A 23,235-nucleotide genomic window follows, 5' to 3' on the forward strand; every position below is an offset into this window, starting at 1 on the left:
TATAATTAGAGCACAATATCAAATCTTTAGCTGTGGAAGATAGCCTAACACCAGAGATACTATTCATTTATAATATCCAGACCAACACAAAGTCTTAGCCTACTAGACACTACAGGTTGAACAAAGCAACATTTGATTACAGGCCTACTATCGTATTGATAAACTAAGAATTGCATAATTTGCTTGAATTTAACAATAAACGTTTCGGCGGCTCTTGTAAAAAAATTGAAATATATTTCTATTACCAAAACAATTTCTTTCCGGTAGCTTCCAGCCAACTAATCTAAACACACGATTTCATCAAAGCAATTACGTCACACTAAAAATAAAAAGTCACAAAAAATTGTTTACGACACTGGTGTCGTGCCGAATCTGTTCCGGGCATTACGAACGGATGTTGCATAACCTAATTTTTCTTTTATGGCCGTGCGTAGGTTCCATCGTCATAGCATTACTGTAGGCTACAGCTAACACCTTGCACTTTTAAGCTTCCTGGCCTTGTCGCTTTTTTCTCTATGTTGTTTGTTTGCGATAATATTTCTTATCACCATTAATATTCACCATTATCACAAGGTTATCATCATTATTTTTGCTTCCCACGGTCAATGGCGAAAATTAAGCGACACGATACGAAACCAATTAAATAGGGTGAAGCCTTCTTGCCAAAATCTTTGGAGAATGTTGTTGGAATTGAGAAAAACTTACAAGGTTGTACGACCTTGATTTACAAACAAGAAAACAAAACTCACAAACTTACATTGAAAGCAAGATTTTCGAGATTTTTGCGCCATATTTTCCGAAACAAATTTGGTACGACGTCGGTATTGACAAAATAATCATTATTTGTAAAAATAAAAATCGATCTCACATGGCAGTAGAACATACGAGGTCCACAGGCAAAGCAAGGCAATGTTCAGTGAGCCACCGCCCTTATACAATGACAAACAAAATTGTGCTTGTGCATGCTTCTGTAGGGAAAGATGACGATGACGTAACAAACGTTGGTGCTGTCACGTGCTTGACTCCTGACAAAAGACGATCTCAATGAACAGCCCGCAGTGCAGGTCCACATCGACTGACACATCGACATCACATCGACATATGGCGGTCCATCTGTCCCGGAAATAAAACATTTCTGATACAACAACAACGCTTTCACACTTAGTCGACGTTACGTCCGTCTTCTCCTTGCTTTAACTCGGTTTGTAAACAGGATTTACGATTGGGTTTAGAAAAGTCACTACACTATTTGATGTGTCATTGGCGCATCGGCAAGCCTTCAAGTTCTTGTTTGATACTTGCAACGTTCTAGTATTATGACTTGTCATATCGTCATCTACGAGCGTCTCAATAAAACATTGTCTTGTCGATTTGGAATGCGCTGTGGGAAGAAAAAGAAAAAAAAATTAAGTCTTGAAATAAATAAAATAAATGTCGATTGTTAAATTTTATGTGGGTCGTTATGTCACGCAGATCAAAGAATGGCGCTGAGTGTAAGGACTCTGTGCTGGTTGAAATTGCGTTACAGCCATATGCTATGCGTTGCTGTTAAAACAGGATTAAAGTTGCTCTGTTATAGAGATCATTTATTAATAATACTCGCTAGAATAGCGGGGCGTGTTGTTAAAGAAAACGATGTCAGGTCAGTTGATTAACACTTGGCTATAGCCTTTCTTCTACGCTTAAACGGATCGTTTAGGTGTCTTTTTTTGTACAGTTAGGTACCTTGCGCGCCTTGTATTCTCACAAAGAGTTACGTAACGTTGACTTGGATTTTGTTATGTAACGCACTATTACGTAATTTCTTTTTTCTCTTGAAAACGGAAGTTTGGGTCGGGCGAATGAAAATTTCTGACCAGATGTCACCATAATACAAAATGTTTTGTCGGCCGTGGGGAGACACAGCGTCGCCATGTTCCAGTGAAAAGGTATTTTTACATTTTAAAGTGATTTTGTTAGAGTTAATGAGATGTCGATGATTGTGTGTTCCGGTATTCCACTTGTCATCAGTCTCGTGAACTAAACTATGTTCTTACATTAACATGACTTGGGCATCGTTAGCGTATAGGCCTATGCCACAGATTGGGCTGCTGGAGCTAAGTTAGCACTGCTAACGCGTTTGATGATGTTTTGTATTTCTTGTACATATGAATGCTTAAACGCCAAAATCATCCCCTGTAAGTTTTGTTAACGTTACTATTATTAGATGATCAATGCAAACGGTTTAACATAGGCAAAGCTTTTTCGTCATATTAAGTAAACAAGTTATTTAAGTTGTGTTATGTAATTTTGAACATAAATATTAGTTGAGGTTTCTCCACTAATTCTGCGCTGTTAAGGGTCTGGGGTAATGGGTCTGTTTAAGAATAAATCTCGTTTATCCGGTTCTCGCTTTCATTTTAAAGGAAAATGAAACGTTACAGTTTGATTAAAGAACTGTCCATACATTTCGACAAAGACTGGAAATTTTATCAAAAGTAATATAAAAAATATAAACTCCGCTTTTACTAAATTCATGACACATAGAAGCTATATAAGTCAGTCAACGGCAACTCGGAAAGCACGTTTTATACTATATGGGAAGACAGAGGCATTAGAAGGACGTTAGCGGTATACCGGAATTTCATCGACTCACCCGTCTCAACGTGTTGCATCCGTCCCAAGTCATTATTCTCATTTGTTCGGCTTATGGTGAGCATGTATAGATACACATTTCTTGCTGTTGACGTAGCTTCTATATAAACCTCTTTTATCAGACAACCCTACGAGATTATCAACCTTTATGTATAAGAGCGAAAAATGAAACAAATTTGTTTATGAGATCTAGAAGGATCATTTTTACCGTATAATTGTAACAAGTGCGTGAATGTTAACACAAAAAATTCTGGCTGGATGGATAATTTCAATGCAGCAATCCGCATTGTTTACATTTACAAGGTACCGTATATAAAGGTTATCTACAGGGTCGTCTTTGTTGTCATTAAGCAATATAACGTAATCTATATAAACAAAAAAGGAAAAAAGTGAAAAACTTTTTGCTGTTATAGAAATATATAGTCATCTCCCGCCGTTTGTGATCGATAAAAAATGTCCGTTAACGAACTTCATAAACAAAATTAAATTGAACAATCCCGAGCTAAAATATACTTTCAATTCATTCTGATTTGCGATGAAAAACTTGAACGCATCAACACGTATTATACCCGCTTAAACATGATTTGGTGGTACATACTGCGATAAAGCCACGTCGTTTGCCAAGACAACCGTTCCCTGAACAGACGAACGTCGAGTGAGGACGCTAGCACGCTAGCCGTGTTGACAAAGCCTTTCTTCTTACTTGCGAACCTTTTGGGTTATGTCAGATCACGTGATAGAGGCCAGGGCGCAATGAAAGAGAAAAAAGGAGACTTACCGGTAATTGTTCGATAATTTTCCCAATTCTCCTGCAGTCTAGTAAAGCATCGCTCGTGTTACTTCAACGCCGTGTACCAGCATTGACAGCTTATTCTATTGCGTGTGTACGACTTTAGCTGGTGTTTAAAACAAAGTGAATTGAGTTCGCCATCTGTACAGATTTGTTTTCCATCTTAACACTCGCTGCGTGAGCTGTTTGTAACCGTATGACTCAGCAGAAGCTAAACGCACGTGACGCCACTTCAAGGATTTTCGCCGCAACTTTGGCATAAACATGTGATGGTATTTCAATGTGTTAATGCTTCAACATTTCCCACTGACAGTTAGCGCTTGCGTTTCTAACTGATTAGAAAGGACGGTAGGTAGCATTTTGGGCCGTAAATAAGCAAACGCTCGGATTAGGCATTGCTTACGAAGAGATAACGCAAGCAAATTGAGTGCTGTGTTCAGACAACACGGTTAGTTTCCATTACATCAGTTAAGTGATGTTTGCGCTGGACTAACATTTACACCGGCAGTTTGCTTGCTAATAGGCATCATAGACTAATAGACCTTCAAACACTCTTGAGAGTTTGAAAGCAAACGACTGGTGGTTAGTGCACTAAATCATGACAATAGGCGTTGGCGTTGACGATAGACAATAGGCATGACTTTTTATCAATTGTTCGGTCGTTCAGTGCGTCACTAGTGGCCGGGGCAAATCTAGCCATTTGAACACGAATCAGTCGCGATTTTGTTGTATAGGTTGGCGTTGGGCTCAAATTAAAATCAGCAGTCGCTATTTAAAGCCGTTGTTATAACAAGAAGGTGCTTTGGTTTCATTTTTACATCACAGTAGCCTATGAATCGAATTGAATGGAAGCCGTTTGTTACAGGTTTTCCTGCACTGAATTTGAAAAGTACAACTGAAGTAAAATATTAAATGACGTCTTCGGAGCCCTTGAACGAATCTCAGCAAAATGGCGGAAAAGTCACCGGCAACCTGGTGTTGGCCGCGTCAATGGCTGTCATTGGGTCCAATTTTCAGTTCGGTTACAACACTGGGGTTATTAACGCGCCCCAACAAGTGATCGAGAAATTCTACAACGAAACCTACGAATCACGGTGAGATGTAGAATCAACTTTACGTTGTTATTGTTTTGTTTTGTAGATATTTTTGTACTGTTTTAAATGTTTTACGTTGATCACTTTGGCTTACTATGGCTAGCAAGCTATTGCCTCATTATTGTGTTTACGAAGTTAATTTTTTAGAACCGATGAACTTTGATACCAAAAGCATAAAATCCGTTTCCAATCAACTGCGGAAGCAATTTATTATGCACGCCGTACTCCCTTCAGTATCACGCGCTTTTCCGTGTGAGATCGCGTGTGCATAAACTCGCAAAACCGTGACATGAATGCGGCGGTTATTGGACCTTAAGCTTGTGCACAGGCCCTGTCAAATGCTTGTGTTCCAGATACGGAAGTTTTATACCGTTGACTACATTGGACCTACTTTGGGGATTCACCGTAGCAGTCTTTGCAGTGGGGGGAATGGTTGGTTCGCTGTGTGCCAGCTGGGCTGCAGGGAAATTTGGTTTGAAACGTTCCATGCTCTACAACAACATTCTGGCTGTGTGCGCCGCGCTCTTGATGGGGCTTTCAAAGCTCGCTGGCTCGTTTGAAATGCTAATTATCGGTAAGTTTGTTAACGGAATGCCTTCAAATAACCAGTCCACATTGGTTTTATTAGGCGTTCATTGGCAAACGTAATATCCGAATGCTTTCCTTAATGGATTGTACTTTACTGGGTTTTACGTGACTGACCATATTTGTTTTATTTCTTGTATCAGGACGTTTCATAATCGGTGTGAATAGCGGTATAAATATGGGTGTCGCACCCATGTATCTAACGGAGACCGCCCCCGTGAGCAAACGAGGTGTGTTTGGTACCTTGGGTCAGCTAGGTGTCGTTTCGTCACTTCTAATATCCCAGGTAAGTTTAATACGACAGTCGGCAGTTTTAAATACACAGAAGTGAGTTCTAATTCTTTAAACGTTCAAACTTCAACTTAATCTTTAGAATACGTTGGTTTCAAAAGTACAATTTGTTTTTTGCTTGGTTGTTCAGCCCAGTAAGATTTTCGGTCCAATGAAGCAGCTGTTAATTTTAAAGCTTTTTGATAAACTGCGTGGATAATTCAAGCCCCAAGCACAAGAAAATGTACATTACCATTCCGCCTAGCTAATGTTCCTTAAGTGGGATTTATTCGTTTTATGTAAACGACAGAAAAAGAGACATTTCGTCTATAAGCCTGCGTTAAAGCCACTTGATCATTTTCAAGACGGTTTATAATTCCTTCACCGCAAAATATACGGCATCGAAAAACGAATGTTACATTGGATGATAATTTATTGCATAATTTATGATACCTGTCAAGTTTTTCTTGTCACGCGACCATTTTCCTGTCTAGCACATCCAAACATTTAGAGCCTTTTTTCATTTGCTGGAAACTTTCAGAAACTCAAATATCAAAGCTTGTTTATAGCTTGTTCATGATTTATAACTCGGTGTTTTCAAAGTTGCTGTCCACGTTGTTATAGTTGGTTCGTTTTGGTTTGAAAAAAAGAAGCGTTACTTTGAAGATTGTTTTGAAGGTCGCAATAACACAGCATTCAATCATAAAACGTTTTTTACTTCTGTTGTATAATCTTTCACTACTATTATATAAGTTATACTATTTGGTGAAATTTTATATTTATTTAGGTGCTCGGTTTGCAATGGGTGCTCGGTACTGACGCCTTGTGGCCACTTCTCCTCGCCTTAACAGCAGCGTTTTCCGTGTTTCAAGTCCTGATTATTCCGTTTTGTCCTGATAGTCCAAGGTGAGCTTAAATAGGAGTCGACATTTGCATTTAAACAACCATTTGCTTTTGCGCCCATGATATTTTTTCGAAATTATTTGTGCGATGACGAACCTCTCTTGGATGTTAGTGGAGCGCTAAACACACTATCTAATTGTACATTTCCTTTCATGAATTCCTTAAGAGAATTGTAAAAAATTGAGCGCATTCCATTTACATTGCCTTATGACACTCTTCCTTTGTTTGGTAACAATCGCAATGGACTGCGCAGTTCAAACACTTGTTACACCCAGCAATGCAAACGTTTGCAGAAATAACATGAAAGTTCTATTCTAAGGCAATTGTCCTTGAACAATTGTCGGAAACGCATCTGTTGTCAAACAAATGGATGAAACGCATCGTCATTCATGACAAGGCAAACCTCTGCTGATGCAGATACCTTTGATGCGAGTCTAAAGTCCTCTTTTTTTCTAGGTACACCTTGCTGGTGACAAAAGACGAAGACAAAGCTCGTCAAGACCTCCAGTGGTTACGCGAGAAGGATTATGACGTCACAGAAGAAATTGAACAAATGAAAGAAGAGCATAAGGACGATGACGTGGCAAAAACAAGTGCGTAGATATATTCATTTGCCAAAACCATTACTAATGCCTTAAATTGAAGAGAAACCTGCATAACTGCATGTAATGTCTGTGATAAAACGAACGTAGTAAGTAATTTCGAAACATTTGTTTGTTATGGACTCTCAGTAGTTTTGTTTTACAAAACTGAGAGATAGAAGAAAACAGAATGAAAAAAGGTTTTTTGAAAGACTCGACTTAATGTGTGTTAACCTGAAATTTCGGTTGACTTGTGACGACTATGGCATGACCATTAAGACTAGTTTCCATCACTGACGAAACTGAACTCTATCATTTCCAGGCTTTCGTGAGCTTATTACGAATCCAAGTCTCTACCGGCCTCTGATAATAGCCATCGTGATGCAACTGTCCCAGCAATTGTCTGGTATCAACGCGGTCTTCTATTACTCAACCGACATCTTCTTGGAGGCCGGCATACCACCTCTGTACACGTGAGTGCTATGTTCAATACTAAAGAAGAACATTGTTGTTTATACCACGTGGGCAGTATTTGATCGTCGAGGAAAAAATGTAGGCTACGCTATTTTGCTGGTGTATTTTTGCCAGATGGCAATTGAACCATCGCAGTTGAAAGGAAATCAATTTATTGAACTTTAACTCACCGCTGTTTAGCCTTTCGTTCGGTTCATTCAAACTTAAAGACGATTCAAATCGTCTGTGGATCGATTACTATATAGGTCTATTATAGAACCGATTATTACCGACCAAGAAGTAACATTTTGTCGACCGCAGTGTGACGTATGCAAATATATAAGGTTTGTAGGAAAAATTGGAAACATTTCTTGTTCTAATTTTATCCAACCACGCGCAGGGGAGTGGCCACGGTGGGCATGGGAGTGGTCAACGTAATCATGACGTTGGTCAGCATCTCCCTTATCGAGAGAGCTGGTAGAAGGGTTCTTCATCTGGTCGGACTCGGAGGAATGTGCGCCTCCGCTGCCGTGCTCGCGGTGTGTGATCGTTTTGTTCTTTAAAAGTTGTGCTTTTTACGTTGTACTCTCCTTAAAAAAGCTTGACAAGTAATAGTAGTAGCTGCTTGTAGTTACTTTACTTCTAGAAACCGAGTCAGTATTCTAGGCTGCGTGGAAGGCGCAGCCAGAAAGGAAAAGTATTAAAATATGCTACGCTTTAAAAATAAGTTGGTTTACTCAAATTTGAAATATTTTCCTACCCAGGTTCTCTTGAACTTGCAACGAACTTCGGCTGTCTCTTGGCTGACCTTGGCCTTCATCTTGATTTTCGTCGTCTTCTTCCAAACAGGACCTGGCGCCATCCCGTGGTTCATCACCGCTGAACTCTTCGATCAGGCTTCAAGACCGACCGCTGTCAGCATCGCCGGACTCTTCAACTGGCTCGGCAACTTTGCCGTGGGACTGGCGTAAGTTTAATTGAGACCTCTTGTACGCCACGTCACGCTTCTGTGACGCCGAACTGCCGTGCATGCGTTTTGTCGTGATGAGAACTATTATTATTGATCTATTCAGACACATTTCATGCAACACTAGACAATAATTTAAACATCTGCAAAGAATTGTCGGATTCCGATTTCAAAATGCTAATTTATCTCCTGTCCGCTTCAGCTATCCGCCCATTGCTTCAGCAATCGGTGGATACACTTTCGTCATCTTCGCCGTCTTTCTCGCCTTCTTCTGGATCTTCACCTTCTTCAAGGTGCCCGAGACCAAGGGAAGGAGCATCGCCGAGATCACCGCCCTCTTCTCCGGCGATCCGGCCATGCATTACACGAAGTCGACCATGTTATAAACTTTACCATGTGTTATGTTACAATGTATAGAGTGGCTTATAATCAAAAATCGGAATAATTTCCCTCGAAGTTTAACTGATTTCAGGCGAAAATCAGTTAAACGACGTATAATGTCGTTTCAGCTTTTGAAACTGCGACATGTCCGGATGATTTTATGAAAATCTCCAAATAAGCGAGAGAATGAGACTTGGAATTGGTTGCCCCGAACGCGGAACTGATTTCTGTAGCGGGTGGATTGCAATTCACAACTTCTGCTTTTTTTTTCTCATGTTACTGTGCATGAGTTGGCCCTTGAAGAGAATATTCTCAGTTATTATCAAGTCTGTTGTTTACCAGGTCATAATAATCCACGTCTTTTCTATGTAGTGTAGTAAAGTATACCATCTAAGATTTTAATATCACATTAATGCTTTTTCGATGCAAAGTTTGATATTTTTTAAAGTATTTGGCCATCTATATTGCGTAATATAATTATACATGGTATGATGTTTGCTTCGTTTTGGCTTTCCTGGCTCAAGCTTCTTCTGTGCTTGTTAAGAGCGCCACCTATAGGAAGATATACAGACAAGTATCTCACCACAACCAGTCGCAAAAGAATAACATTTACCGCGATATCAAGCTTCGGCAGAACGAAGTAATAATGAGGATCATGTGAATTAATGCAAACAAGTTTCAATGCTTCTGCGTAAATAAATGCATATTTGACGCCTAGATAAGTGTAGCCTATATAAAGCATTTTTGTTTTAAATACGTGAGCCATGATTTCTATGTAACTTTGCATGCAATTGATCTTGACCCGCGGGCAAAGTCATTACCAATAAGGTGCTGAGATAAACACAAGCAGGGTCATGTCCAAACAGTCACGACGTAGCCGTTAATAACAAGTACATAATATAATAACCGGTTGGCGGAAAACAATAACAAAATCTTGCCAAATTAATTTGCGGACGACGTCGCCATATTTCTAATGAAGTTGTTGAAAGAAGCCAAAAATGTTTCAAGACATTATTAAATTAAAAAATTTAAATTTGTACAAAATCCCTTTTGGGTAAAGTTCAACTGACAATCGTTCACTTCAGAATAAATTGCACAAAGAAGTTGCAGCTTCAGCGCACAGCATTGTTACGAGAGAGATGAACCAGACTTGTGATTGACACTTTGGCGACTCCTTTGTCTGTGGTCTAATTATTTACATTTTATTAAGTTTTTTTTGTGAGACGATTCAATTATATTTAAGTTCCAGAGAAAAGTTTCAGTTTAATCTAATAACGTCATAACACAAGATTTCCGGACATTATTGCTTAACAAAAAAAAACGTTGTGAAAGATTTGAAAACATAGGCTATATGGGTAACATTTTAAAGTTTTCCGGACTTTTTTATGATATTATGTATAGCAGTAGCTATAGGTTTAACTAAATGCAATTTATTCGTATTACAGTCTTACACTATAGGTTGTATAGAGCAACTCCAAATTCTAAAGAGCCCTATAATTAACTATCCTAATTTCCTATTAATTCCCTAACCCCTAATTTCTTTCCTATGAGAGAATTCAATTCTTTAGAAGAAAGTAAAACCACCGATGTTAACAGTGACAATGGCGGTGTTTGCAGTAATTTAACAAAAATTTTAAACAAACTTGAAAATCGTAGAAATTTTACGGCCGTCATAAACTATCAGGTTCAACCCGAAGACTCATATAAATTTAAGAGACGTCCTAGCTGAGTCCTTGGCGAAACCTTAACCGTTTCATTAGCAGCGATAACGACCTTGGGTGTGGCCGCTTCGGGTCAAATGTCAACCGCAAAGATAACTGTGTCTTGTTGATTTACTACCTTGGTACCCTTGTGACGTCATAGTGTATCGCCCCCTAGGTAAACATGTCATATTCGGGTTAATCGGGATTGACATTACGAGTCAAAAGTCTCGTTTTTGACAGCGGGACTTTTTGAATGCTGACGAAGTCGTATTTTATTTTAAGTCCGGGTTTAAGTTTCCTTAAATCGTTTGACGTCCCGCATTGTCAAGATATCCCTGTGACATTGTTCAATATAAATCTTGCAACCTTACAATTTGTTATGTAAAATCATTTCTGCGACAATGCCTGAAAGGTTAAAAACCTCAAACGAACTTACAAGTTTAGATCCGGCTCCGGCCCAGATTGATAAATTTTATGAATTTTTTTTATGTATTTGATAAAAAACGCGAATTTTTTTGGGCTACTGTTGGGCAAAAGACGCGCGTGGTTGTTAATATTTCTTGGCTTGTCTTAGTCGCTTCAGGGCCCAGCAGAGTTTTTACACCATTGCCGTTACCAGCGGCAATATTTAAGCAAACCTACTGTTAAAAATATGTGAGCTTCGTCGGTGGAACTGCCATCACCATAAAGGGGATAAATTAGATCTGTGATGACGTAATAGCCTTGCGGTATAAATGAATCGTTTTTACTGTACCAAAAATCTTTTTCGAAACAAAAAATTCTTTGGCTAAGAAATGACATCAGTGAATCTTCGACGAATAAGATTATCCTCCGGGACTAGGTAAACTTGACCACCCGCAGAAAATCACACAAGTTCGGGGTCAAGTTACTTTGCTTAGCAACATTAAGTTGTTACTATTCCTCTTATGTCGTCGAACAATGTTATTATTACCATAACAATCTTCTACGTAGCTGACTGACCACACCATCTGTCACACTCGGACCTATCAGTTCGCGTAAATAGATTCGTGGGAAAAAGATTGTTATAAGCGAAACGTGGAGAGTTAATTTCTAAAGGAAATCCGTCTCAAATAAACTTGTTCCTTTACATATTAAACAAAAACAATGAGAAAAAGGTCAAACCAAGAACTGCTGTGATTTGTGACCCCTTGCTGTGTTTTGCAGTAAATTTCACGCCAATTATATTCCACAACGACGACCGCGATAAGTTGTCTGTCAAAAAATCTCTGAACCAATTGCTTAATCCACGTTTTTGAAACAGCGATAAAACTACACTACAATGTGATCGATAAAAAAATTTAATCGCATCTTATTAAGGTTTAAGCCATAAGTGTAGAAAGATAAATCTTTTGATGGGTTTATGCCGCAAACATAAACAGCTTATAGAAGATGAAATTAAACAGCAATTAGCAACATGTGGAACATAACATAACACTGGCGGAGTCCTGTTTCAAGGAATCTATAACTGACCATTAGACTGAATTTGAAACCCCGTTGCAGCAATGTAATTAGAAGAATACTTGCTCGAAAAGCGATTTTTTCAGACAGTTTCGCAACTTTTTACGTTATTTCCGTTATGGTTATTTAGCTAAATCTTTGCACGTGGAAACCTGTTTATTACAGCACAATAGGTTAATAATAAACCGGTTATGGCGCAGTAATTACAGTTGTGACAACGTAGTTGGATCTCGTCAACTTGTGAATGTTCTGGAAGGTTTGCTTCGATTGCAATGCTGCTTCATTACGTCATATAATCCCGTTCAAGTTATTGGTCCTTGTGATTTGAAAATAGTTGAAATTTATTGGACGATGCTCGTAAACGTCACGTTTTACAACAATATTCTATTGTGACCTCATATTGCGATTAGTAAAGGAAGAAATCCATTTTTGTCAAGTTGTTTTGTCTTCTTCTAAAATAAAAACGTGGACGACGCGTCGTCCGGTAGTTGGTGTTTATCAAATAACGGCCAGTCTTTCCGCAAACTTGGAGGAATTCGATATAATTTTACGAGCACCATAAGCTTTATTACTCGTGTGAAAAACACAACAACCTTTGCAATACAAAATTTATTTTTACGTTGAGCCCCACATACTTGTATATAGATGCAAATGTTTGCTCATAATCGTACAAGCTCAACTTAAACAAATTTGCTTTCCACCCACGGCAAAATTGTCATCATAAAGGCCCGCGGTCATCTAATTTGTTGATTACTTTTGGATTGAAACCAATGCAGCGTTTTACAAAACCGCTAAACGTTTTACGTGAAGCTCGCCTTCAAACCTAACCTTTCTCTGTGGCTGTCGACGCCTTGGAAACAAACCGCATTGATCGGACAAGACCACTTTATTCTGCCGCTTGACTGGTCTCGTTTTACCGCAAAGACACCTCAGAAAAACCGCTCAACATCAAAACTCGGCATCGAGGTGTACAAATTAAATTGGTAATGATCTTTCGCACAAGTTTGAACACTATTTCAGGATCCTTTGTATTTAGCGTCCGCGCTACAGTCGCCTAATTCTTAGTACGTATACTCTGGGGTAGTTTTTTTTCAAGCCTCATACAACAAGCCTTAATTTAAATAATTGCTGCGTTTACAGCTCGATTACCTCGAGATGAATCTACCTTTGCACGGTCTTGTCTTACATGACTGGCACTACTTGTTGCCTTCATGGTGCTAGTGGCTAAAAAAATTAGGTTGAAACGGTTTTTGCTAATATCTGAAATAGAAACTTATCTGCATAAAATATAGTTCTTTATTTAAGCTGTTTTTAGTTTATTTATTTATTTATTTATTTATTCGTTTATTTATTTTAACGTAATTAAGTCGTTGCACGACATCGCGTGTTACTGTGCAAAAGGTCGAAGGTCGAACAGTGCAACGGTAGGCCGCTGTGTAGGCCAATCGTGTTTCAGCCAGAAGATATTTTGATCGAATTCGCAGCTAAATGTGAGACCGGAAACTTATTTAAAATCGTGTTTTGGCGGCCCAGTTACGTCGGCATCGGCAGCAGCACGTTTATTGGCGCGATACCTGGAAGCCTAATTTTGAGGAAGAAATTCGCAAGCTAATTTGCTTTATTAGATGACTATGATGATTTTCAGTCTGCACGAAGTGAGGATGATTACGTCATCAGAGCAAATGACCAACCACAGCGTCATACTGACAATATATCGCCTCATAATAGAGCAATTTGCAAAGAGCGTTGTTATCGAAAGGGCTCATCAGCATTGGAAGCAACCAAGGCAAAGTGTGCGGTAAATTGGTGTTTGCAATTTGCTTAACGCGCTGATGAAAATCTTGAACAATTTTCAACAAAATTGACGCCGCCCTTTGTGTTGAACGACAAAGTTTAGAATAACTCGATTCCGGTCGTTATGAATATCCAGCTTATGCTGACGAACACATAAACCTTCATAAGATCATTATTTCGTCACAATAGATCGCCTAATCACTTCAAAACACAACCATTATCTATGAGTTATAAAAAAATTTTCACTACAAATTACAAGAAATTGGTAAATTTTATGAACAAAATCCAATTGGCTTTTCGGAGGGTTGCAAACTCCGAGGTGTGGCGACGCCAGTTAAGCCCCGGGGGCATGTTCCGCGTCAATCTGGCCGTGCCTGTTTGCCATTTCCCGTGTCAACCACCGCAAGCCTCTCACTATAGGCGGTACCTGGCTTTTAGTGACCGCATAATGAATGGGGCTTGTTAATTTCTTCAAGTTCAACTAAATTTGACGTCACAACTGTACTTCCGGCTTTTGTTCATGACGTCTCGACGACGACGTTTGTGGGGGGGGGGGGAGGAGCCAAAACAAATTCAATTTTATAGAGTTGCGTATAAAATTTTCTTAGGATTATGGGACCGTGTTTATTTTTGCAGTCTGTTGCGGCACAACAAACAAGTAGGCTGCGCAGGACTCTAACAAGGTTATAAAAATATTTCCGCTAAAGCAAGGAAGCTTGCACGGTCGGTTTAGATTTGCCTACGAGCCATAATATAGCTGCATTTACAGCTAAAAATTATTTTTTTAAACAAAATTTTGACGGTATCTGCGCCAACGATTTGCGCAAAAACACCACATTCTTGCTCTTGCTACGTCACGGAGTGATAAAATAAATAGAAAGATGGTGGAGAAAAAAGCGAGCGGTGATATCTCGCGTCTCTCTGCTCGATGAAGTAACTTCGGTATAAACTGGTCGTACATTGTCAACCGTGGTTAGTATAAGCTCTACCAGGGCACAAGTGACACGGTTATGAAGTCAATAATCTGGCGTGGAAATCGACGAAGCAACCGGTCAAGGGCAACTTCGTCATAATACTAATTAAAATGTCACAGTTTTTCTCTGTGGCGCAACAACCCTAGTAAAGTTGGTCTGGCTGAGAATAACGCGACGCGAGGAGTCTTTGAGGGATTGCAAGCAGGAGCGTCGTCTACGGGTCAATTTTGATAAAATAAAAAAAGCTTTTCTCCATCGCAGAAAAGATTATATCGAGGAGAATTAGCTCGTAGCTAAGCCAGCAGCATTCTTTATTCTTAATGAAACTATGCCATGCGCGGCTTATTGCGGGAGTGTTGGCTCAAAACCTAAATGTCGCGCCGTTCAAAACCACGCCCACAGTAAGAACATCATGCATCAGAGGTTGGAAGGTTTCATTGAGCTGATAGCAGTGTTGCGACGTCATCATTGAATTTAAGATTTAAATTAAAAATATAAATTAAATAAGATTTTCGTTTAAATCTTATTTAAAAATTTAGCTATAAATAAACTTTAAGCTATGTTTGTAATCGCAAATGTCAAGCGAATTGGAAATAGAATCTTCCAAAATATCATTTTTGTGTTTAGAAAAGAACTTGTCATAAGTTCATAACTGATTTTAACTTGTTCTAATTTTCCGGTTTAACTCTTCTGTTGGACAAGAAAAGTTTGGACAAAATAGGTAATTTTAATGATTTTTCTTACAATTGCTTATCGATAAGTTTTGTTTGCTTCAAAAATATGGCGATTCAGACTTCATTTCGAAACAAATTTAAATCCTAATTTTAATAAAAATTTAAAAACACCATAAGTTTATGTTTACAAACAAATTCACATAAAAATATGAAAAAATGAGATTTATTAATTTAATGTAAACAAATATTTTTTATAAAAATAATGTGTAAGTAAATAAATTCACCAAAAACGTCGCGTCATCACTTCCGCTGAACTACGAACTTGATAATAAAAGTGAGCAGGCCTTATTGTTACGAAATAAGCGACTTTAGGAAGCAAGAAGCGTTTTTTAATCACGTGTAAAATTGCGTTGTGCAGACACCGGCATTTAGTTCTTTTAAAACGTGATGATGATTGAAGTAATTATCAAGTCATAATCGAAGTATGATAGTAATAGATGGTTGCGTCTATGAAAAGGCCAGTGACAAGTTTTATTTACGATGGAAAATGTCGTTTTGATTTAACAAAAAGTAACATTATGATGCATAAAGTAGTCAAACAAGGTTTAAAAGCCGCTCTCTAGGCAGAACTTTCTTAAATCCTTTAGTGTACTAGATTAGCAAATCGCCTGATACAATCAGTTCTGTTGGGTCACAATCGCCACAAGGCAGGGCACATTATGACTTAACACCGCTCTATGTGACGTGATAATGTCAAGTTAATTTGCTGTGTATCGCTTTCGAGTTTGAGAGGTGGAATCTTTGAAATTCAAGCAGTGATTTTCTCTCAATTATCATATTCATTTTTGTAGATCTGCTTGGAATAGGAAAAATGACCGCCTATTACGTGATCGTTTTTCTATGCGTTTTCCTTGGTAAGGTTACCAGATATATAAGATGTGCCTTTAGCAGTAATTTTGATAGTTTTATTTTCATCTGATCTCGATCTTTATGTAAATTTCATTCACCAAAATTCGTCCATGCTGGTAGTCAGAATTCTTATTAGCGGGCTTATGAGACAATTTATTAATTTTTATTTTAAAATTCAGGAAATTTTAAGTCTATCCTTGGCCAGAGCTGTTCAGTCGCCTTGGGGTCAAGGGTCGACTGTGGATGGGGCGGCATCACTCCACAGCAATGCAAAGGGTTAGGTAGGTACCTGTCACATAAGAAATCCAGCACCTCAACCTATTCTTGCATCGAATTTAACTGTACAATTTTAGATTGCTGTTGGGATTCGTCTAAGCCTGGTTCCCCTTGGTGCTTCAAACGAGATTCTACGTCATCGAACGTGGACAGCGAGGGATCTTTAGGTGCTTCGTCCCGTCTGGACCCAAATAACCCCCCGCCGCAAGCGCAATTCCCGTACAGGCCGACAAATGCAATTATTCGTGAGTTGGCTCAATGACGTATAACGTTTATTTTGTTAATCTAGAGTAGGCGAAAGAAGCGGCAGGCGTCCAAATCTAGGTTATAAACACATGTAAAGGAACCCGCCGGAATTATCGCATTTTGCGTCACACCGATGCCGCTGATACATATACGGGTGGGTGTCGATTGTTACATACAATGCTGCTGTTGCTGCGATGCCGACGTAAAAAGATTTTCGTTTCTGCTCTAAATATTCAGAAGAAAAACAAACAGAGCGCAACAGTAATTTACTGAAATTTCTCACCGTTGCAACATGTTAGCGATGATTTCCAACTGAGTTGTTTATTTTTTTCGTACAGTTTGTGTACATCCACCTGTCGTCTGCCAACCTCGCAACCCTGGTATCTTGAGAAGTCGACGTCAATTTCTGACGACATTCACCCCATAAATAAATAAACTGCGCGTTCAAGAGATCTTTAACACGTCACTTGACCCAATGCGTCGCAACGCGTAGCACAACGTTACAATTAGAGAAAATTCCACGTCTGTGCCGCATATGCAGAAAAGCGGTTTTATTTGCACGCATGAGTGGTTTGTTTCTTCGTTAACAAAACCGCTGGTATTTGGTAATAAACACGCATTATCGCAGATTATCGGAATTATTGTTAAAGCGAGTGACCTTCCATGCAAGGTACCACCAGGTACGGTTGTAACGAATCTCGAAGCGATGCTATCAGAACATGAAATATGAGAACCGATGAAAGTTTTGCCGCGCCTTAAAAAAGACTTTAAAATTTTTTTATCATCTAATAGCGAAATCATTTTCACTGAATTTAAATCTCATCGATAGTTTAATAAAAAAAACTTGTTTTAGAAAGTTAATCTTTTGGCACGAATTGCATGGACTGTGTGCCAGATAGCAATTCTTCAAATGATGTTTCTTTCCAGAATATTCCGGTTCTTGTCTCTTTCACTGCTCCTCGGTGAGGCAGGAGGAACGAATCTCTTGTTCCAATGGATTTTCGGATGAAAGATCTTGCCTCGCTGTTGGATGTTGCTACGATAGGAGCGCTCAAGATCAAAGCAGACAATGCTACTATCCAGCAGGTGACGACTTGTGAAAGTTTTTTTTTTTTTTTGTAAAAAGCTTAAGTCATTTGTAAAGTGTATTGCTATGTTAGTTCAGGTTCTTTTTTAGTTTTTGAACTTTTTACTTAATGATCATCTACATTGTGATGTCATTCGTTATATTATTATGTCAATGCGGTATTGTATTGTCTTATATATTATAATGAATACCTATCAATCATGTAATGAAACGTGAGACATGAAGGAGGATGGCGGTAAATTCCTCCCCCGAATAAAACATGTAACTTTTCTTCTTAAAACCCAGGCACCAGCAGGCCCTGTCCGAGTCCAGTGTGCCAGATGCCGAGTGGGATATTGCGCCGTTGTGCGGCAGACAACATGCCTGCTGACATGTGTCAATCATTGGGATGCTGTTCCTATCAGATGACGCAAAACAGAGTTTGCTATTTCCAGGAAGGTGAGTTAGTGAATTCTGAAAGATTTCTAGGATTTATTTTGCGCTCTCCAATGTCATTTCGCTTATCGTATCAATGTATTCCGTGTTTATTTTATGCAAAGAGTCTGAGAAGCGTTGACAGAGGGCTAAATGTTTTTGTTTTTCTTTAACTAGACGCACCAATACCTCGTAATATTCCTTCGCCAAATATCCTTCCACCCAACCCACCTTTCAACCCGGGTAACAACCGACCTCTCACGTTTCCACCGGCAAGAAACCCCCCTCCGACCACCACTACAACCGCCCCTGTGACCACCACTGTTTCAACAACCCCTTCAACCACAACGAAGAAGATGAGCTTTATCGATATCCTACGACGTCATCACGGCGGCAGCCTGGGCGGCAATTCTGTTCTCGACATTTTGACAAAGACAATGTCGCAACTGACAAGAAACCGTTCCCGAACGGACGGGGAATCCAGAGACAAAGCAACCCCCAGGTTAGGACCGTTTATTTTCAGCACGTAAAATGAACGCAACGAGTCCTTGTTCAAAGAATAACTTGTATTAACCTTTCTAACCCTGTATCCGTGTATTAGCGTAAGATAATACTATAATTTCCTGTTATTTGTTGGGTTAATTGTGATGTAACAAGGATACGAACGACAGATCGTGTAATTATTTGCTCCTTGTTTCTTTCTCATTTCGCCCAAGTCGCAATTTGACCAGTTTCATCCGGCGCAAGAGAAAAAATATTATCACCGGTCTTTAAACTTTTCATCAGAACTCCAACGACCACTGCCAGCACCACCACAACGACAACTTTTGCGACCACAACAAGGGTGACCACGCCACCAACCACACTACCACCTCCGGTCACTAGAAGAGTCTGTAACTGGTTCGGCGGATGTAAGTATCACTTTTACGTCATTCGTTATAATGTCTTTCCATTTAATGTATAATTTACCTTCACTGCGGTAGCGATTAGTTTGAAAATGACCTTTAATTTCGAGGTGAAGGTCAATGTCTCCAGTTTCCTTATTCGTAATAGGCGTGGTTATCAGCAGCCTGGTCTTTATAATTTTACATTACTTTACTTCCAGGTCGCGACGTGGTTGTTCCCACCGAGCCACCGCCCACTTGCTTCCCTACCGATTGTGGGAATCCCCGCTTTTACCCCGGGTCGACCCTCAAACCGCCGACTGCTGATAGCCCCAAGAAGATAGTTGGAGGAACGAGGTAGGGTGAAATTGACAAAAAAGGGGACATTATTTTATCACATGGTCTACATCACAATCAATTTTTTGGATTTTTTTCACGTTCCTTATTGTTTCCAGAGCGCATCCTTTCAGTCATCCCTGGACGGCTATGATTTTGAAGTCGGAAGGACGTCGAACTTTCTTGTGTGGCGCCGCCATCATTTGTCAGCACTGGATCGTCACCGCCGCTCACTGCTTGAACAGGCAAAGCGTGCCATCGGAAACACCGGAGTAAGTTTATGTCATTTCTACTTGCTCTTTAGCGTCGCCAAGTGCGTAGACAACACACACCGAACAACCACGCCCAAATCACAAAACCTGGCAACCTTAAAGCTTAATTTCTGCAATGACAAAAACCTTCTTCTTGATAAACGATGTTGCGTTTTGCAGCCTCGATGCAGGGTTTTACAAGATTTACGTTGGTCGTTATGTTGGCTGGAAACAAAAATACGGCAAACAGGTGCAAGTCTTCGATGGCCGTCAAGGTAATTTGGTTGTTTTACTTAAACGACAAATAACTTCTATAGAAGTTATTAAATTGGATTTCATGTTGGTAATGATTTTCACCAGATATCGACTACATGGAACAACATCACAACTTCACTCCAGGAGTGAACCGAGGTGTGATCGGTTTCGACATTGCCCTCATCAGGCTAAGGAAACCAATCCAATTCAACCAGTACGTCCAACCTGCTTGCATTCCTCTCGAAAGCGCAAAAGAAAATGAACTTTTGTGGGCTACCGGTTGGGGAATCACAAAGAGTAAGTAAAAAAATCTCTGCTAACAATTTAAGCTTCGAGCTTAAAGAATGTTTGCATCTTAACCCTGTGCATTTAATTCATCGTGAGTGTTAAGAATCTTTAACTAACACTTTAGAACATGAGCAATTATTGACAAGATATTGTCAAATAAACACAAACACTGAAACTTATAAGTTTAAATGGCTATCTCACATCAAAACATAAACATCATATATAGCAAACGTACTAACGTTATTCGCTTTTTTTCAGACCGAGGTGATAACGATTCAAGAATGAAACAAATTGCTATCAAGGTTCTGAACGAATCTATCTGCGCTGAAAAAGTGCCACGTTTTGCTGAGAGCGCGCCCGAAGGAGTTATATGCGCGGGAGATGAAAGATACCAAGATACATGCACGGTAAGAAAATGCGCGACCAATTGACCATTCTACAGTTAACATGCAAAAACTTTTAATTAAGTTGTGCTCTGCAAAGTCCAATTAATTATTAATGTAGCAACACAAATATCTAGTATAGTAGATATTAGACAATGTGCATGTCTAGTCACGGTTAATAGGCTACAATATGCCTACAGTTCACTGAGTAATGCAACGCAATGTTTTACTTCCGAAGGGTGATTCTGGTGGCCCTGTGGTCGGTCCTAAAATTGTTGGCCGCGAAAGAGGCAGAAACATTCAGCGTTGGATGTTGTACGGTTTAACCAGTCTTGGATCCCCCAGCTGCAACACACTGACCTTCGATCAGCAGCCGGCACTCTACACCGACATTTATTATTATATGCCTTGGATCAAGGCCAGAACAAATTATTGCTGTGCTTAGGAAAGATTCTTCAAATTTCGAAAAAAATCGTAGGAAACATGACGGGAGTTAAAAAGGAGATATTTTCAACCTTCTTCCATTCCTTTGCGGCCTGGTCAACTTTACAAGTAGCCTGGAGTCTGGACGTTGTTTTTCATTTGATTTCTATGTATGGTTTATTCTTTGTCGTTTTCATTAGTTTCGTGCCTGTTACCCGCTGTTACGATATAATATGATTATGAATTATTTGATCAACATACAGATTGCATTGCTGTAACGAGATTATGTTAAAGTTTCTTTTGTGATATCAATAACTTTAAAGTGGTCGATAGGTCTTGTGATAAATATATCACTTAATGTAATATAAAATTGTTTACTACATAGAATTCTCATCTATGGAATCAGTGAAGCATAACACTGCGTGACGTAATCGATTGTTCCCTTGTGCGTGCATTTTGTTTTACTCAGCCCTTTTCAGTCGTACGTTCAACGCCGCAACATGTCTCTGTGCTGTTGCTGTTATAATGTTCTATCTTGATGTATTCGTTCAAAGAAGCTTCAAATATAATCAGATTATACAGTAGTCATTCCTGTGTCATTACTGCTGAAGTCTATCAAAGTTCACTGTTAAGTAATACACAAGGAAACAGACTTTGTAGTGTAAGTGGGTAAACCTTCAGGCAAAGGTACCAATATACCACTTTCATTACAAACTGATGCAGCCGAGTGAGGACGAATTGACGATAAAAAAAAAAAGACATTTCCATTACAAGTGTGGTGGAGCCGAAATAGCTGAGAACTACGCTTTTCTTTTTTGAGCAACCTATGAACAATTAAATTTGAGGTTGAGAGAAGTCTAGTGATCTCAGACTAGAAGTTTCGAAGATATGTCTCATCCACAACCCATACAACACTCATTGGATCTAGCCGACAGACATCTCGACAATATGATATTCGAACAAATCAACTACAACGACGGTGACGAAGAATCGCCTGGACTTCAATCAATTTCGAATGCAAGAATGACCGACGAACAAAGCACTCCAGTGAAAACACTTTGTCGGTATTTGGACATTCAGTAATGATTTTTTGTTTGTTTTTTTCTCTATGTAGTATATATTATAGCGTTATTGTGTAGTTTACCTTAATTGATGGTGGCTTAATTGCCATACTCTCTAACGGTTCAACCATGCCGGAGAGAAATTTTTCTTTGTGTTATTTTGTTATGCTTTAAAACATAGCGGTTGTTCTCGAAGGTTAAACAAATGCCCAAGGCTAACACCGATACACTATGTTGAATGTCAATTACAAAACGTATTTGACTAATTTTATATATATTTTGTAAAACGCGTATTTCCAAGTGAAATATTCACACAGCTATATGGTAAAACCAGATGCTGAAATCGCGTGAGCATAAGAGAATTACATACTACAGTTGTTTACGGAAATCGGCGTCACGACATGTGAGATGAAAAATTTGCCGACGTTTCCTCATTGTGCTATCCTGCGTAAGAAACCGCAACTAGCGTAAAATTGTGCCAGCTAGCATACGCGTGATGTGTCACATGACATCCTGTGCTGTCATCATTGTTTGTTTTGTATACTAATTTTGCCTTATGTGTTACAGAAAACATATTACTGTCTTTTTGCGAATGTATTGCCAATATGAATTGCATTATAACTATGTTTCAACGTTTATTGTTATGTAATCTACATTTTACGTGTTATATTGACTTTTGTTATCCACACTATTGTTTTAATTATTGTTCACCGAGAATTGTTTTTATCATGATCAGAAAATATCGTGAGTTTTTTCAAAACTTACGAAATTTTCTTGCGGAAGGTTATGTGATAAATATATCACTTAATGTAATATAAAATTGTTTACTACATAGAATTCTCATCTATGGAATCAGTGAAGCATAACACTGCGTGACGTAATCGATTGTTCCCTTGTGCGTGCATTTTGTTTTACTCAGCCCTTTTCAGTCGTACGTTCAACGCCGCAACATGTCTCTGTGCTGTTGCTGTTATAATGTTCTATCTTGATGTATTCGTTCAAAGAAGCTTCAAATATAATCAGATTATACAGTAGTCATTCCTGTGTCATTACTGCTGAAGTCTATCAAAGTTCACTGTTAAGTAATACACAAGGAAACAGACTTTGTAGTGTAAGTGGGTAAACCTTCAGGCAAAGGTA

At 39.0% G+C, this 23,235-nt stretch overlaps 2 protein-coding genes across 3 annotated transcripts; both read left to right on the forward strand.

The window, feature by feature from the left end:
- Window positions 1-1,789: 1,789 nt before the first annotated feature.
- On the forward strand, window positions 1,790-9,761 carry LOC143446501 (solute carrier family 2, facilitated glucose transporter member 1-like). Of its 2 annotated transcripts, XM_076946155.1 has the most exons (11): window positions 1,790-1,928; window positions 4,290-4,518; window positions 4,872-5,092; window positions 5,247-5,389; window positions 6,161-6,279; window positions 6,733-6,869; window positions 7,180-7,330; window positions 7,711-7,849; window positions 8,075-8,277; window positions 8,480-8,647; window positions 8,787-9,761. In XM_076946155.1, exons 2-11 carry the CDS (start codon window positions 4,337-4,339, stop codon window positions 8,791-8,793), a joined length of 1,470 nt encoding a protein of 489 aa, XP_076802270.1. In that variant the 5' UTR covers window positions 1,790-1,928; window positions 4,290-4,336; the 3' UTR covers window positions 8,794-9,761. The 2 variants fall into 2 exon arrangements, with proteins under 2 accessions (XP_076802270.1, XP_076802269.1); XM_076946154.1 differs by having other exon boundaries at window positions 8,480-9,761.
- A 5,423-nt stretch (window positions 9,762-15,184) lies between these two features.
- On the forward strand, window positions 15,185-23,129 carry LOC143446719 (uncharacterized). The gene is made up of 14 exons (XM_076946479.1): window positions 15,185-15,329; window positions 16,134-16,196; window positions 16,371-16,472; window positions 16,545-16,712; window positions 17,641-17,799; window positions 18,086-18,238; window positions 18,392-18,716; window positions 19,001-19,125; window positions 19,320-19,455; window positions 19,554-19,706; window positions 19,866-19,960; window positions 20,046-20,237; window positions 20,487-20,635; window positions 20,850-23,129. The coding sequence occupies exons 2-14, from the start codon at window positions 16,154-16,156 to the stop codon at window positions 21,054-21,056; spliced, it is 2,007 nt and encodes a 668-aa protein (XP_076802594.1). The 5' UTR covers window positions 15,185-15,329; window positions 16,134-16,153; the 3' UTR covers window positions 21,057-23,129.
- Window positions 23,130-23,235: the final 106 nt, after the last annotated feature.

Source organism: Clavelina lepadiformis, chromosome 2 (genome assembly GCF_947623445.1).
Source record: "Clavelina lepadiformis chromosome 2, kaClaLepa1.1, whole genome shotgun sequence".
Classification (NCBI taxonomy): domain Eukaryota; kingdom Metazoa; phylum Chordata; class Ascidiacea; order Aplousobranchia; family Clavelinidae; genus Clavelina; species Clavelina lepadiformis.